This window comes from Nanorana parkeri, unplaced genomic scaffold (assembly GCF_000935625.1).
Source record: "Nanorana parkeri isolate BGI_ZX_2015 unplaced genomic scaffold, ASM93562v1 scaffold95, whole genome shotgun sequence".
NCBI classification, from domain to species: Eukaryota; Metazoa; Chordata; class Amphibia; order Anura; family Dicroglossidae; genus Nanorana; species Nanorana parkeri.
In genome coordinates, this window is record NW_017306363.1 from 2,050,283 (window position 1) to 2,068,700 (window position 18,418).

Here is an 18,418-nt window from a genome sequence, read left to right on the forward strand (position 1 = left end):
AGTGTAAAATTATACAGCAATGAATGCAGAATGGTACCGGCTATAGAAGCCTACAAAACTCAGCAATAGTACCTTATACAGCACAATGCAGAATACCGCCAACTATAGAGGAATACAACAAATCCCAGCAATAGTACATTATAGCTGGTGGTATTCTGCATTGCGCTGTATAATGTACTGTTGGTGGGTTTTGTAGTCTTCTAAAGCTGGTGGAATTCGGCATTACGCTCTATAATGTATTATTGTTGGGTTTTGTAGTCCTCTATACAGCGCAATGCAGAATACCACCAGCTATATTGGAATACAACAAATCCCAGTAATACATTATACATACAGTGCACAATGTATTGCTGGGATTTGTATTCCTCTATAGCTGATGGTACATTGGTCTGTATAATATACAGCACAATGTACCATCAACTATAGAGGAATACAAATCCCACTATCCCAGCCATACATTATAGAGCACCATGTGGGGAAAGTGCAGGCTTACCTGAGCACTCTTCCAGCAACTTGTTTCTGAGATCGGGCCTGTCTATCGGCGGCTGTCATCCGCCCACACCTGCTCCTCCTTACTTCTTCACCCCGCGTCCCTGTGCCGATCGTGGATTTGGGCAAACAGCGAGTGTGAGGCAGGGAGGAGGTGTGGCGCGTGGATGCGGGCGGGTCTGGGGTGGGGAGGAGGTGTGGCATGCAGCGTGTGTGGAGCCGTGAACAGGGGCAACCAATCGGAAGCCGCTTAATCGATGATTGAAAAGGTTGACAACTTTTTCAATAATTGATTATAATCGATTATGTCGATTAGTTGTTGCAGCCCTAGTTCCAACTGCACTTATTCTTTAGCGATTGTTTGGCAGTTATTATAGAACGGCATCTTTAGGTGACCCCTCTATAAGGATCCCATAGAAGTGACTGCAGGAAGTTTATCAGGAAAGGAAATAAGGTGTGTTTTTTGTTTGCATAGTATATAACCACTAAATTATTTCTCCACAAAAGAAGTTATGTACAGTAACTATACTTCAGAACACAGGACATACGAATATGGCAGAGAAGACTAATGACATAGAAACCACAATTTCCAAGAGGAAACCAAAATGTTGCACAAAAGAGCAAAAGCATTTGACACCAATTCAACCATCTACCTCATAAGTTTTGCTCCTGTTATATACACATTATTCAAAAATGATATATACACCGATCAGCCATAACATTATGACCACCCGCCTAATATTGATATTGGTATCTGGCACCAAGCCGTCAGTAGCAGATTCTTTAAGTCCTGTAAGTTGTGAGGTGATCGGCCTCCATGGATCAGACTTGTTTTTCCAGCACATCCCACAGATGATCGATTGGATTGATATCTGGAAAATTTGGAGGCCAAGTCAACAGCTCAAACTTGTTTTTGCGTTCCTCAAACCATTCTTCAACCATTTTTGCCATGTGATAGGGCGCATTATCCTGCTGAAAGAGGCCACTGCCATCAGGAAATATATATACTGTATACCGTGTTTCCCCGAAAATAGGACCTACCCCAAAAATAAGACCTAGTACTATTTTTGGGAATTGCTAAAATAATACCTACCCCGAAAATAAGACCTAGTTGTGACCATTCCCAGGGCTGGTTGTGGCATAAGGGGGACCTTGAAGAGCCGTGGGAGAGGGAGGAGGGAATCAGCGGTGCCAACGTTAGAGGAAGCGAGGTGGCACCGGGGGGAGCAGAGCCGCATAAGCCGATGCCTCCTCTATAGCGCCGACTCATGTCACATACGGAGTGATACCAAATGCACTCCACCTGTGAGCAATCGATAGCGAAAGTGTGCTTCGCCCATTCTGGTTACCAAATTGCTATTGGAAAGGTGCGGCACCCGAATTGCCCTGTTCACCCTATTCTTAACTTTGCCATTTTGGATTATTTCATTTGGATGTGGATTTGCATTAACTTTGGATTGCTGTACATGAAAAAGAAAAATAAGACCTACCCCGAAAATAAAACCTAGTGTGTTTTTTTGAGCCAAAAAAAATATAAGACAGTGTCTAATTTATGGGGAAACACAGTATTTACTTTATGAGAGAGTTAGTTAAGAAAAAAATGACCCGATACCTGAAAACTGGAGATTGGTATTTCAAGGCCATCTTGGTGACCTGATACGCCGGGGCTAAGAGGAGTATAAGTAAACACAACAGACCTCTAGGGCGACATCTAACCCAATACAGTACAGAAACCCATTTGGGAGCAGACCTTTTCCTAACACTTATCATCACCTTCACACTAACAACAAATTTCTCTTTTAGTCTCTTAAATCTACTTTTTAAGCATTTTGTTATATTTGCAAACACACAAAAAAAACCTGTGGGTCTTGTCGGAATTTCAGAGCTGACCTGTGTCCTATGCACGCTTCCTGTGTTACCTCAAAGAGGCATTTTAGCCCTCCCAGTTCTTATAATAGATTGCAGAATGACTAGCCTAAACATGGTAGAGATCTGAGAGTGTAAGTGGTTGAGGAGTTTACCAGTAGGACATTGGGCATGGCTGACACCACAACAATGCTGTGTGTTGTCAGCCCACAACCGGACTTAGGAGCTGAGTGCATTTCTAGCAGATCATCAGGAACTTCCCTATACTTGCAGGGTTTTTAAATGAATAAATCAGGGTTGGGGGGGTGTGTGCATGTTTTGCAGAGATGTGCTGCATTTTTGTTTTCCTTAACATGCACTTAAAATCTATTAATCCACTGCAATAGAAAATGCTGTATACTCACCTTGACCTGGCTCTCCATCCTCCTTAGGAAAGCCTTTTTTGGTAGTATACACTTGGGTCCCTGGCACACGCTGGTTCCTTCTTCCGACCTCCTACACCACTACAGGACTGAAAAGTAATGTAGAGGGCGAGGAATAATTCTAGCAGTTAATGCTAAGGGCCCGTTTCCACCAGTTGCAGTGCGTTCCGGCCCGATTCTGGCCAGAACGCACAGCTTTAACTTGTCATCTGGTGTACGGTACATGTTAGGTGTACTTTAGAGAAGTCTTTTGAGATCTGCAGCTACTATGACTCTACATTGTACAATCCCAGAAGGTCACAAAGCACTTTTTCTGCATCATCTCGTCAAAGGATGTGACTCAGGACAACGTATATACCTGCTTCTCAGTGAATGGCATTGAAATTCTGTTCCCACCTATAACTCTACAAGCTCAGCATGCAATGCAAGGAAAGGTCTTCTGTTTCTTCTGAGTGTATGCACTGAGAAATAGAGAAATATATAAAGGCTGCCGTTGCAGACCTCTCCTTCTGAAAAGGCTAGCCATGATGGATCAATGACTGTAGTACATTCTAAAGCGCTGACCTGGAGCAAGCATGCAAATCAGGAGCTTTGACTTCACTTGGAATTTCTAGATCTGCACGCTTGCAGAAAGTGTTGAAGAAAGAGGATTAGGCCTCATTCACACGAGAAAAGGCCGGCACGTACAGCTCCGTGCTGCGTGTACGGCTGTATCGGGCAGCTCCAGGGAAGGACAGGTGCTGCGTGTGATTAGTATGCACCCCTTGTCCTTCTCTATGGGAGTACGCGGCTTAAACGCCCCGTACTCCCTGTGATAGCCGGCCGAACGCTGAGGGAGGAGAGCGCTGCGAGCGGCCGGCGTCTCTCCTCCCACACCGCTCAGCCTCCTATCACAGTCCGGCAGAGCGGTGTGTGGGCGGAGACAGCCAGTGCTGTCACAGGAGACTGGGCTTTCCTCCCTACACCGCTCGATCAGCCTCCTGTGACAGCTGTCAGGATGGAGAGCGGGTACAAGCAATTGGATAGATGAGTACCTGTCCCCAGGCATCCCACGTCGTCTGTGTGCTATTTAACCCAACCACCGTCACTATCACATACAACGGTCTCTGGTGCCACTGCACAACCCGACTCCTCCTTCTTCCTTTTCTTTTCACACTCTTCTCTCCTCTCCTCCTTCTTTTCCCCAAGAAGCATGACATAGCCACATCTGTATCCGATTGTGACCCTCCCCCCTGCATGTTGTCTTGTGTGTGTCCTGTCTGTGTTATGTGACGGTGTCGCTCGCCGCTCAGACGGCTAGTTACAAAACACGTTAGCAGTAGCCTATCTACTGCCTCTTTCGAGGTATATGTGGTCTGGGACGTTACTGGGAATACTTGAATAACGACATGATAATCATCTAAACTATCATCCTCGGATCTGTCTATTCAGCTATCTCTAATATCATGATAGAAGCCAGGAAAGGTTTTAGACTATGTATACATGTTGGAAGGTAATACTATGTGTAACTCATCGGATACTCCCAGATCATCTATGTCTAGCTGGACCTAATACCACGTCACAAAGAACACCCCGAAATTTTTGCTTGTTATATCTGTGATAATTATCCCTTCTCTATGAACCACATTGTAACTGACTGTTAATACTACATGTCATCTTTGATATAACGGTCTGCGCACCGCACTGTGTGATGTCCTGTATTGTTAGTTGTACTCGCTGATAAATCAATAAAACATTTATACGAAAAAAAATTAAAAGTTTATTAAAAAAATAAATAAAAATAAACTATTTTTTAAAATTGAAAACATTAAAATAAAAAACATTTTCGGTTTCGGCCTGACAATTCTTTTTATTTCGGTTTTGTTTCTGAAATTTCCATTTCAGTGCACCACTAGTGTCTATACTCTGTTGTATTGTAATAAGGTAGAGAATAAAGCTGTGGCTTCCTTCCTGTTTTCCAAGCCATGTGCAGCATGCATATCAGACTGTGTGCTTGTGTTTCTCTGTAATGCTGTGCAAGAAGTTCAGACAAAAGTATGGTATAGAATGCCTGTCACCTTTCAGTTCATTGGTTTAACAAATTGGAGTTTTCATGTACTTTTGTTTTAGATTCTTTGTGAAGGGGTAATTCATTTGTAATACAGCTCTGAATTCATGAGTACATCACTGGATGAATTCTTTAAATGCAAACAGTGTAAGTATCTGAATTTGACAAGGTATCAGCCTCTTGCAGTCCCTGTACAGCAAAGCTTAAACTGTGCGATGGAGAAGCAGCAAAAAAGAGCCAATCAGTTGTGCTGCAGTGCTCAAGAAGTATGCAGATAGGGGGACAGAGCAGGGTGGCAGAGGGATGAACTGCTTCCACTGTCCAGTTATAGGCTGGGGGAGTAACAAGCTGTTTGTCTGCATAGATCGCAAGGAGGCATATGCGGCTGGTCTGTGTAGATGTGAACACAGGACTTCACGGCTCCTGTTTGGTCCCTTGGTAATGAGGGGTAGTAAATGCAACTGAAGGGCACGTTAGGAAGAGGTAGACTGTGCGTTAATGAAACACTCTCCGTCAGGTGCAGTGAGAGCTCAGCTGGCCAGGCTGCCACTCGTCGGCTGAACGGGAGCAGGAGTGCCGCTATGTAACGATGGGTCAGCAGTCGTTGTGGAAAACGTTCAGGGGCGGGCACAAGGCTGGAGGACACTGTGGCCCGTCTTGCTGAGTGATGAGAATATTAGTTGGATGGTTTGGCTACGCATTTCGAGGCTCTGTGCCTCTTTGTCAAACCAGAGATAGTTTCCTAGGGCTATTTATTTTTATTCTAATGTCTGTTATCTGTTTATTATGCGATACAAAAATAATCTTCTGTCACGACTTAGGATAGTCACATATAGTTATATACATGATATTTAAATATTACAGGCAGCCTCCCAGAGCCTCGAAACGCGTAGCCAAACCATCCAACTAATATTCTCAGCAAGACGGGCCACAGTGTCCTTCAGCCTTGTGCCCGCCCCTGAACGTTTTCCACAACGACTGCTGACCCATCGTTACATAGCGGCACTCCTGCTCCCGTTCAGCCGACGAGTGGCAGCCTGGCCAGCTGAGCTCTCACTGCACCTGACGGAGAGTGTTTCATTAACGCACAGTCTACCTCTTCCTAACGTGCCCTTCAGTTGCATTTACTACCCCTCATTACCAAGGGACCAAACAGGAGCCGTGAAGTCCGGTGTTCACATCCACACAGACCAGCCGCATATGCCTCCTTGCGATCTATGCCGACAAACAGCTCTCACCCTCCATCGGCAAGATACCACCTCGTCCGTCTAAAAGTGAGTTTGCATCCATATCTATTTAAAGATTATAAATTGTTGAACAACAAGAATCCCAGGGTTGTAGCGCTCCTTTTTTGTCTTCCTATAATTGTCCACAGGGTCCCTCTCCCTGGCTAAGTAGCTTGCTCACCCAAACCTGCTTATTATAATTTTCCCATCTGTTGTGCGCTCGCTATTCTTACCGTTTTTTATCTTGGGGGAGTAACAAGACCTGTTACAGGACTACAATAGCAGTGCTGTGTAGATTTCAGAACTGGATGGCTTGCCTTGAGTTCAGCTTTAAATACAGCTCTTAGGATCCCAAGGCGGTCACAGGGACTTTTTTTTTTCAGCTGAAGGGCACCAGTGTTGCCTGCATTAGAGATAGGAGCCTGGCATTAAATCCATGGGAAATGCACACTAAGGAGATTAATGTAACAAAATAATCTGTTTTAATGAAAAATGTGTTCTATGTGGGTCATCTGAGCGTGCCGTGTCCACCGTGAGTTCTGCGTAGGACAGGATTATATGAGAAATCTGGAAGTGGATTTACAGTGTCATTTAGAATGTACGCTAATGCACTGAGCAATGTCAGGGGAGTCGTTTTATGTGACAGATGGACCCCATAGCAGATCATTCTACAGTAAGGATACAGTTGCGACCCCGTGTTCAGTGCGCTAGATGAGAGGCTCCTCCTGTCAGTTCTCTCACCAAGCAGCCATTCAAAATATGCTGCCCGGTGCCAAGTGTCTGCTTGAGGTGGGATGGACAGGGGCTGTGGCCCTGAGCGAGCTCCTTCCATACGTACAGCTCCCTCATGTGTCCTGTAGAGGTGCCTGGACCGGAGTGATGTCACATTCCGACTCCCAGCACCTATACAAGGTTCAAGCATTGCACATATGGATGGAGCTCAATCACAGCACAGCAACCCACACTGGACCCCAGGCTGAGGATCAACTCCAGCTCTTGTAAGGTATGGAGACTGGGTGAATCTTTTGAATGGCATCCCAAGTGCACCTCCCACCCACAGTTTGATCGCCCAAACCGGAACACGCGGTACCGCAATGCTGTGCGTTCCTTTGCAGTGTAACCTGCACTGAAAATGAACTTTGCAGTTCCTTTGCAGGAAGAAGACTTAATGGCCAATGACAAATGTGGGTCCTAAGGTTACACAGGTTGAGAACCTCTGCACTAAAGGCAATTCTATGTCGTCATCATCATCAGCCTTTTTCTGCTTTGCTAGGGAATGGCTCAAACCCGTGTCAGCTTTCTAGGTGACCCATTAGGGTATGGGTGAGTGGGTGGGGGAATTCTATTCACTTCCTGTCCTACAAATTGATACAAAAAGTGGTTCTGAGCCAACCGGGAAAACAGGACACCACACCCCTAATATCATTGAAGCAACACAACGTTGCTGACGTCAGCGGCCGGGGTGGGCCTATGATCTGCGCCTGCGTCCGCAATCGTGGCACGTCACACTGGGAGGTTTCTCGTCATATTGACAGGGCACCTCCCATCCTATCTCGTCCCGCCTGTGGGACGGCAGCCGCCACTCGGTAAACGCCAAACCCACTCCTATCTGCCGCAGCCTCGATGTAATGCCGCCGCCAGGCAGACGGGCAGAGACAGCCCTGGACGAGTCAGGGGGACCATCAACCCACCTAGGGCAAAAGCCCCGAGGGAGTGAGGGTCCATGCACAGAGCATCCCCCCTCCTCCAGGATAGATGTTAAGAATAAGAGGGGGGGGGGAGACATCGGCCCAATCATGTCATCAGTGCGAGTATAACCATCCTCAAGAGGGGACATAGACGACTATTTATTTTTAGTCTAATGTCTGTTATCTGTTTATTATGCAATACAAAAATAATCTTCTGTCACAACTTAGGATAGTCACATATGGTTATACCCATGATATTTAAATATTACAGGCAGCCTCCCATCTTCCTGAGGAAGCTTTTTAGTGAAACGCATAGAAGAATGGACCCACGGTGCATCGATGCAAGAGTCTACAATCCAATTATGACAATATATGATGAACTTAAGGATTTTTAGCAATATTTATTAATGATTAGTACATTATTGATGCCTAGTATGTGGTCGTGTGGTCCAGGGAGGCTATAGGCCTTTTGTGTTTTTAGATCATAATATGTGTAGGAAGTCATTATGAGCATATAACCGAAGGGTATATATAGTGACCCTGTTTTGTATTATGTATGTGTATTTATTTATTATTATATATATATGTATTTATTTGTATAATTAAAATTAATTTTTTACAATCAAATATGCAATATGTGTTCCATGCCTAGAGTGACACTTTCAAAGCCCCATTTTTTCTCTTGCTGTCCTGCAAATGCAACAGGAAGTGAGAGGAAAAAAAAGTTCATGTGTTTTTTGAACATTTTTTTTCTTTGGCTACCGCAAAGCATTTTCTTCTGTGACATCATTAGGTGTCTTCTTCCTTGTATCTGCTTCCTGCTTTTTCCCTCTGTTGCTGTGCCGTCAGATCGTGCATGCTACTCCAATACTGAACAATAGATCTAGCTAGGTTTGCATCATGAAAATAAAGTGTAACAACTTTGTTTTAGATACAATATGTTTTTCCATTTTTTTTTTGCTGTCTGGGCACCATTGGGCTGATTTACCTTCAGACACAAAGGGGGGTATTTATAAACAGTATAGAGTCATACGTCTTGCAGATGTCTGTGAACATTTGCAGCGTTCACAGAGATTTGCAACGTTCAAACGCTCTGTGCAGATAGAAGCAAAAAGGAATGTTCTTAATATATTTTCTTCAATCAGGTGGAATGTCAAGTAATACAACATTATGGCCACTAGATGTAGCTATGGAGCATAGGAAATATACACTTAAAGTGACACTAAACTCAGGAGATAAATCTTAAAAATACATTCAGGTGCCTTAATTATTAACAGCAATGTATCTTATTTGTGTATCACTCGGCTGTAGATCCTCAAATCATCTCTGAATTGGTGCTGTCACTTCCTTCCGCATGGAGGGGGGCTAATTTTGTTCCCCATGGTCCCTGTGTGTGTTGTAAAGTAGTCACCGCTCCACACATCTCCTTGCCTTGCACACTCTGGCCCTAAAGGGGGCAGCAGGCAAACTGTGCAGCCATCTTGCATTGCCTGCCGACCCCCATGTGACCCAAAGTGATGCCGTCTGATCTACCGTCTGCCGCCTGATCTCTGATCTACCCAGGGCCATCATTATAGGAATGGGCCTGGGCAGATTTAACAAAAGCATGGAGTTAGGTTTTTTAAGGAAAACTTGTGCCAACCGCTTCTCGGTCACCAAAATATTGCCTTGGTCCTTTTCAAATGAGTTCAGAGGACAAGAAGCAGTAAAATGATTCATGGTAAAAAGATTTAGTTTTTTAGACAAACGCTGTAACAAAGGTGCGTCCTCTGCCTAAATATTTTGCATGAGAAGGTGTCGCTCTTAAAAGGTTTGCTGCTATTTATATAACCTGCAGACAAAACAGCGTGCAAGTATGGCATGAAAGGGATGTAAAACATGGGGAAGTTACAACAAAAATGAAAGAAGAAAAACTCCATACAATCCATCACTGAAATGCCACAAGTTTCCCTTTCCAACCCGACAACACCCACAATCTTCATACATTGTCTTTATTGTGACAACAACAAATCCACAAACTTTAAGTCCAAGGGTCACATGTAAAGTGATATTATAGCCTCATATTTTTTTTTCCTTTAAGTGGACACTCCTTTGCTGCAGGCTGTTGCTGCTTTTTTTTAAAACTTTTTATTTCCTAGTGGGTCCCCGCAGCGCTCTTTCACCCGCCCCCTGCACAGGTGCCACCATCGTTCTAATGGAGGCACCCGTGAGCGCTCATGCCCGCAGTGGCTCTGTGCGTCCATAGACACACACAGCCCTGTGGCAGGCCACGCCCCTTCCCTATTTGATTAATAGCAGAAGGAGCCTATGGCTCCTCTGCCATCAGTATCCTCCCCCCGCAACCTGGAAGTACGGGGAACGGAGGATCGCTTTGGGACCGGCGGCGGGGATGAGCGTTGCTGACAGGTAAGTGTGGGGGGGACTGGGGTGTAGAATATTCACTTGGGCTTTTATATATATTTACACACACACACATATATAATATATATAAAAGCCCAAGTGAATATTCTACATGGGGGAGAAAAAAGGTGCTGGGCCCTTTTTAGCCTAATGCAGAGAATGCAATAAGGTAAAAAAAGCCCAGACCTTAATACTACTTTAAGGAAGTTAGAAGATCTGCTCCTAGAGATAGAATCTACGCAGTGGTGTCACAAGGGGGGTGTAGCCCGTACCCGGGTAACACCATAGCATGGGTGACACCAAAATGACAGACAGTCATTTTGGTGTCACCCCCTTTAAAAAGTCAGGCACTCGGTCGTGGACCGAGAGCCCGACAGTGTCAGGAGACACTGGCAGAGAGAGGAGGGGACGTTCACCCGGCAGGGTGAGGTATGACACTGGGCGGACGTCCCCTCCTCTCTCTGCCGGCGTCAATCAGATGGCCGCGCATGCGCAATGACGTCACGCGCGATGACGACACGGCGGGGTGTATACCACATACAAAGATGTAGTATAAAAAGGATGCAAATGTATATTTAAAAAAAAAGTAATCCCGGCAATATGAACGCCAAATAATCTGTCACTGAAAATAACCGAGTCTCCCTTTTCAATGCTGAGTTCATGCACCATTTATGTTTTAGTTTTTGGCTGGAGGCTGCAGTAATGGAACACTCACAGGCTATTTACACTCGGGGGAATTTATCATAGCAATGGCGAGTGTTTGAACTTGCACGGAATATATTTGCACCAGATTTATCAAGCTAGTGTAATGTTGTTGATAAATGAGGTTTAATAGACTCCAGGAAAGAAGACTCGTAACTCCAGGCACAAAGCGTAACTGTCGCATCTTGAAGAAGTGGTCACGGGGACTTCTTAAGTTGTGATTATTTTCTTAGGGGATGCTCCAGTTTCAGACAGAGAAGAGAATATACCCCAAGAACATCTGATCCCAAGAGAATATACCCCAAGAACATGCGATCCTAAGAGAAAATACACCAATAATAAAATAATATCCTAATAATACATTTGATCGAAAGATTAATTACTCTGAGAACATCCGATCCTAAGAGAAAATACCCCAAGAACATGCGATCCTAAGAGAAAATACCCCAAGAACATCCCATCCTAAGAGAAAATACCCCAAGAACATGCCATCCTAAGAGAAAATACCCCAAGAACATGCGCTCCTAAGAGAAAATACCCCAAGAACATGTGCTCCTAAGAGAAAATACCCCAAAACATGCGCTCCTAAGTGAAAATATGCTAATAATACTATTGATAAAAAGATAAATTACTCTAAGAACATCCGATCCTAAGAGAAAATACCCCAATAATACAATAATATCCTAGTAATACATTTGATTGAAAGATAAATTACTCTAAGAACATCCGATCCTAAGAGAAAATACCCCAAGAACATGCAATCCTAAGAGAAAATACCCCAAGAACATCCCATCCTAAGAGAAAATACCCCAAGAACATCCCATCCTAAGAGAAAATACCCCAAGAACATGCGCTCCTAAGAGAAAATATCCTAATAATACATTTGATCAAAAGCTAAATTACTCTAAGAACATTCGATCCCAAGAGAATATACCCCAAGAACATGCGCTCCTAAGTGAAAATATTCTAATAATACTATTGATGAAAAGATAAATTACTCTAAGAACATCCGATCCTAAGAGACAATACCCCAAGAACATCGGATATTGCCCCCTTCACACAACAGCCACAGCTTTATACATTGTGCAAAAAATCCCTAAAGCTAATAAGCGAATGCACATGCAGTTTGAATAAACAATGGATGCAAAGTTTTTATAAACCGACCTTTTCCCGTGTACCCCCGATTCCCCCCCCCAATTCCATATTTCTGTTCTTTTATCAATGTACCAATAAGGTGGCAAAGGTGGCAGATCATAGCACAGACGTAGGATCAGTGCGACCGTTCTATATTGCTTCTTCAGATGACAATTTGCCTTCAGTGAGACGGCTCGTTCTCCCCATGTGCTTGCAATGTTCTCCTTGGTAATACAAAAATCACTGCGCTAGGAGTGAATATCTAAATAGCTAATTAGACCAATATAACACTAGAGTGCTTGTTTGGCTACTGTGGGTGCGTTTAAACATAAATGAACGCTCAATGACACACTGGGCTGTGATTGATACTTTCATCATTTATTTTTGTTACATTTCACTGTCACATGCCAAGATATAGATTTCCGGTAATTGTACACTGTATTTCTTTCCTCTTTAAACTAAGAGATTGTTCATCACAAATATTGAATTAACATCCACTCAGACCGAGCGCAACTTATTTGCTACACAATGTTCTCCTTGGCCCGCGAACCCCCAAAAAACCATAATGCTACTCTAGGTGGCTCACAACCCACACTGCCATCACGGTGCCCCTGTAAGTACGAATATTACATTGTGAGCTCCTCCAGACGTGAAAGATTTGAAGCATCGCAGAAGAATACGTCAAACAACAAGTAAAGCATATCGGTCTGGATGGATCGAATGTTTAACACCCAGTGCCCCCGCTGTACGTCACTAGGTGCCCCGCCTGTACATCACTAGGTGCCCCCCCTGTACATCACTAGGTGTTACTGAACACAAGAAAAGAAGAGAACACATCGAACGGAACGGCAGCACCTACCTTCCAGCCCAGCAGCAGCCTCATTGTCGATATCGCACCGGTGACTTTATGTGTTTGCCATCAACAGAGATGTGAAATCTGCAGACAGTGCCGTCCCTCCAGGGGCACAGACTGGTCTTTTAGGCAGCTGGGGCGATATCAAGGGAGGCGAGTAAGGGAGCGTGTGTAAACTGTTCCAGTTCAGTGAAAGGATGTTTGCAAGGGAGTGGGAGAGGCGTGCTCAAGCAAGCTGTTGACAATAGAGAAAACCTTCTGCTGTGTTCATTCTCAGCGTTCAGATAACAGATCCTTCCTGGGCAAAGCACTCACCGTTTTAAAAAAAAAAACCTTTCGCAGAGGGCCACAGCGGGTCATGCTCGCCTGGTCAAAGGCGACATAGAAAGCCACAGACTGCCTGGTTTAACCATCGCTCCCAAAGCCAGCCGTACACATGCAGATTGCCTCTCATCAACCTGCGGGCTGAAAGTCGCACAATCAATCCATTCCCCTATAGGGCTATACAGTTAGGGTTGCCACCTTTTCTTCCAGCGAAACCGGAACACTAAGCGATGCACGGAATTTTTTTTAGGAGAATGAGTCGCGGCTTAATTATTTGTAAATAGTGAGACCATATTCAGTGTGGGGGGGGGCAGCAGCCCCTAGGTTAATTTTGGTTGCCCCTAGGGCAATTTTGGTCGCACCTGTCTGCCTGACATCATGTGTCCGGGTTTCAGCTGCCATGAAACCCGGGCAGGTGGCAACCCTACTATAAGGTATGGATGGAGGAATCTCCATTGCCAGCTATTTTATTGGCTACTTGAATACCCAAATGATTCATTGCATCTGATAGGATGCAGTCACTGTTTTCCACCCGGCTCAGTCAACTTTTAAAACGATTTTTGTTGACTGCGGTGGTACCGACAGGTCCAACTATGGCTCAGAGCCGTGTATGGCTTACTTAAAGTAGAACTAAAGTTTTGGATAGCATAAGGGAGAATTATAACCCTTGTCAGCATTTTTTAGATTTTGGACATCGGGGAGATTTCCCTTCCAGGCAGAGTGTCACCCAGAGCCGGGGATCTCAGTGATGGTCGCCAGCAGAGAGAGGAAGGGACGTGTACCTTATCCCGCCGGGTCCCCTCCTATCTTGTACAGCTGTTGGATGACCGAGTGCCTGACTTTTCAGAGGCGGGGTGACACCAAAAGGACTTTGAGTCATTTTGTTGTCACCCCCTCCGATGGTGTCACCAAGTGCGGGCCGCACCCCCCTCGTGACGCCACTGTTCCCTTCACCTCCTGTCCAATGGAGGAACCTCCACTACCGGCTATTTTATTCAGCACCTGTGGCTGCTTCAATACCTAAATATTAATTGCATCTCATAGGATGCAGTCACTGTTTTCCATCCGGCTCAGTCAGTTTTTAAATTGACTTTTGTTGACCGGGGTGGTACCGACAGGTCCAACTATGGCTCACTTAAAGTAGAAGCGAGGTTTTGGATAGCATAAGCCGGGGATCTCAGTGATGGAAGCCAGCAGAGAGAGGAAGGGACGTTTATCTTATCCTGCCGGATCCACTCCTCTCTTGTACAGCTGTTGGATGACCGGGTGCCCAACTTTTCAGAGGGGGTGACCTGGGCCGGATTTACTCTCTCTGCTGCCCCAAGGCCAGGTTCCTTAGTGTGCCCCCCTCCCCGCCAAATTTCCTCCCCAGATGGCGGGGCAGCAGGGTTGGTTTTCATTTTTAATTTTTTTTTCCTTTATTTTTTAGCACTTGTACAGAACGAGCGGCAGCTTCCCCACTCTACATTTAGCTCTGCTTGCCCGAAGTAGGGCTAAATGTAGAAAACAACTACCCGTCCGGCGCCCAGAACTGCATGTCCCGGGCGTCAGGAGATAGGAATTCCACACCCCTGCTGCCCCGAGGCCGAGCCTCGGTTGGCCTTGTGGGAAATCCGGTCCTGGGGGTGACACCAAAAGGACTTTGAGTCACTTTGGTGTCACCCCCTCTGATGGTAGTAAAGGATGGACACCGGCACTCAAAAGCAAGTTCAGTACGTGTTTTTTTAACGTACCAGTTGCAAGTAGAACACTCTAAACAACGTTTTCGGGGTCTCACAGGATCTCCTTCATCATGCAAACATCCTTTACTGATATTTTGTCAGAAGCCACCCGCTGACACCTGCTGCACAGAACACGCGTACTAGCGATGTTCAAGTCGAACTCAAGCTCGAGTGGAACATCCAGGCCATCCCTATTTGCAACACGTGAATGAACCTATTGAGGAATCATTAGATGCATATGTATTCTTTTAGAAAAGCTTTCTAAATGCATATTATTATACAGGATTTATATAGCGCCAACAGTTTGCGCAGCGCTTTACAATATAAGAAAGACATTACAATCACAATGCAATTCAAGACCAGATGGTAAGGAGGGCCCTGCCCCTGAGGGCTTACAATCTAAAAGGGAGGGGCCATTGATACATGAGGAGGTAGCTGTGTGGGGATGAATTGTTTAAGAAAGTGATAGTTCAGTTGTTAGGATGAGGTGGGATATAAACGCATTTAATTGCATGTGTTCAATTGTCCATGTGAATGAGGACTAACAGGGTTATTCACAAAAGGGTGAAGGGTTTGGAGAAGAGAACAATCTAGGCCAAAATATTCGATTTGGAAAAAATCTCCAATTTAGCTCACTTTCCAGTTCAGCTATGTTGTCCTAGATTGTTCACTTCTCCTGCCTTCTCCAAACTCTTCACCCTTATATCTGTATCTGCACCTTTTTAAACTGTTCAGCAATTGTCCTGGTGCTGCATCTATTTACATCAACATGTAGATAAAAAAAACAGGGCTTTAGTCCGGTTTTTTTGGAACCAGCTCCCTCTTTTTTTCTTTCCTTTTCCTTTTCAAGTCTGACGTATGCATGTCTATAAAAGATGTAATAAAGGACCTATATCTCACTGCTACGTGTGCGGCAATACGCATCATGTGTGGCACAATCGTTGTTTTTGTTTGTAGGTGCACCCAACGTGTTTGCTGGAGACTACTAAAAAACATTTTTGGGTGTTTTTAAATTTTTTAAAATTTATTTTGATGTAATTTTTTTAATTAACTTTATTTGTATGACATAGGGGGATAGCAAGCCCATTACTGCTTCTTTTTAAGGAGACGTTAGGGGTCTGATAGACCCCTAATGTCGCCTTTTCAGTCCAATGTAGCTAATCAAGCACAGATCATGTTCAGTCGCCTCATACTAATTCCCCCTTTGCTTGGAGATAAACCTTTCACTGCATTATATTATTATTATATAAGATTATATAGCGCCAATAGTTTGCGCCAATAGCTCATCTTTAATTCTTTATTAAAGGAGAAGTATGGGGTCAGTGTTTTTCTCCATAGTTCTCTTAAGGGTCACAGGAGGGCATATACTAGCATCCTCCCGTGACCCAAAGCTCAGTATATCGCAGTATATCTCGCGGTATACTGAGACCGCCGCAGCCGGGACGGATCCCAACATGACTGTCGAGATCCACCCAGCTGCGTGAGTGACAGCTGGCTCTGCCTATCTAGAGGCAGAGACAGCTGTACCCGCCCCCTCCCCGTCTATTCCTCCAGTCAGCGCTGGAGGATTGGAGAGAGGAGAGGGGATCCCTGCAGGGAGCAGTGAGTGACAGTCACGGTTCTTTGCAGGCACAGGATCGAGAAGTGAGCGAGCGACGGTATGTGTTCGCTCACTTCCCGATCTATTGAGCCGACATGTGACAGTTTAATTGTCACACGTCGGCTCGAACTATGAGGATGAGTCATTTTCACTCACCTCATAGTTCTCCTTTAATAATAATAATGAAAATTGCAAAAATTATTTCACATATTTAAAAATATCTTATCCCGATGAACCTCTTCATATTCTCATCATGACGAATAAATATCATCCACATTATTCACCAACGTCAATATTTGTGAACCGTTCAGCCGTGTAAATTACTTTGTAACTCCGCACTGTTCCCTCCTTCCAAGTCCTGCCGGAAATATCTGGTTTATACTTTGTTTCACAATTACTTGCCACGCTTGAGTTCTGTATAAACATGGATGAGCCCAGCAATATCTTTACAAGTTGATCCACATAGGAACCGTTTGTAACTACTCACAGCCGTCCCTACAATGAGACCACCTGAAACTTTTGCCTCAGGCATTTAGACATGGGGGGGGGCGGGGGTCTATTGAACATTGTGGCTAGTGCACAATATGCAGTAGCCGCAATGTTTAACACCTTTGTTGCCACCAAAGTATATCATACATCGGTGGCAGCCGGCCCCTAAAAGCAGACTCCCAGCTGGCTTCCAACAATGTATGTCATACATCAGCAGCAGCGAGCCCCTGCAAGCAGACTTCCATATACACTGGAAGTGATTCGGGTGGCTGCGAGGCCGCCTGATCACTTCCATGGGCAGGTGCACATGTCCTCCCCACCCGATACCCCCTGCTTGGCTGCACCTTCTGTGGGCCTGGGACCAGTATTGCAGGTGTTGGCAGGTAGAGGTGAGAGAGACCAGTGAACATCAGTTTGTTATGCTCCTCCCAGTTGAATGAACCTGGAAGCAACAATAATTTTGTCACTTCCGTTTTCTCAGCTGTCATTCCCCAGCCAGAGAGGCCAGGGAAGAAGCTGATCAAGCATGATCTGTTATCAGCAATGGGTTTCAATCTTTTAGACCCCTAATGTCTCCTTAAAGTGAACCTTTCACCACTAAGATGCTATCGCATAGGGGGACTTGTGAGCCTCTTACCGTGATAGCAATAAAGTCAAGTAAAAAAAAAAAAAAGGTTTTAAAAAAATAAAGTTAAATAAAATTTTAAATAAAAGCCAAAAGTGGGATCTAATGGTGGATGTGTGGTAAGGATATTTCATACTTTTTACAGATTAAGGATTTACCGTTAAGGTGGGGTTTTGGGGAATTAATAAAAATTAGGAGGAGGAAGACTGCCATACACACATAAACATTAGCTATCTGGAGTGAAAAGGGTTACTTTGAATGACTTCCTATGGCTCGTGCTATCAGTGTTTGATAGTGGTGAGCAGGGCCGGACAGGCCATAGGGCAAACCGTGCACTTGCCCGGTGGGCCGGGCCGAACACAATCAACCTGATTGTGTTCGGGCCAGTCCGCTATTCCCGATGGCAGGCTCTGAGCAGAGCAGTGTCTACTGTGTGGTAGTGAGCAGAGCCGGCACTACCACACAGTAGACACTAGAGGGCGCTGGTGGGGGAGGCCAGAAAAACACCTCAATCCGGTTGCCTTGACTTATTTTTTAGAGATATTCTCTATAGCAAGCTTCCTACATTGTTGCAAGGTTTGTGTATCAGCTGTAGCCCTTCGGTACTTACTAGTGGCCGGCCCTGCCCCTCGATTGCGCTTCTCTTTGGCTCCGCCCCCTGTTATGAGTGGTGGGGCCTGTTGGTGGTCACGTGATTGGGCTGCTCAGTTTAAAATGCCCGGGCCTATTTTTAGTCCCAGTCCGGCCCTGGTGGTGAGTAATTATAACCTTGAAGACAGGAAGCAATGACGATTATGTGTAGACAATATGTCACTTTGTGGATGTGCTTCCT

The 18,418-nt window shown here is 44.9% G+C and overlaps 1 protein-coding gene across 1 annotated transcript in view; it reads right to left on the reverse strand.

Annotated features, from left to right (window-relative positions):
- The window catches only part of LOC108783975 (beta-1,3-galactosyltransferase 5-like), a 29,601-nt gene extending 16,601 nt beyond the window's left edge, over window positions 1-13,000 (reverse strand). Inside the window, exon 1 of the mRNA XM_018552693.1 lies at window positions 12,834-13,000. Within this exon, the coding sequence (XP_018408195.1) occupies window positions 12,834-12,857 (24 nt within the window). The 5' untranslated portion in view covers window positions 12,858-13,000. The remainder of the gene's footprint in view (window positions 1-12,833) is intronic.
- Between the last annotated feature and the right edge of the window lie 5,418 nt (window positions 13,001-18,418).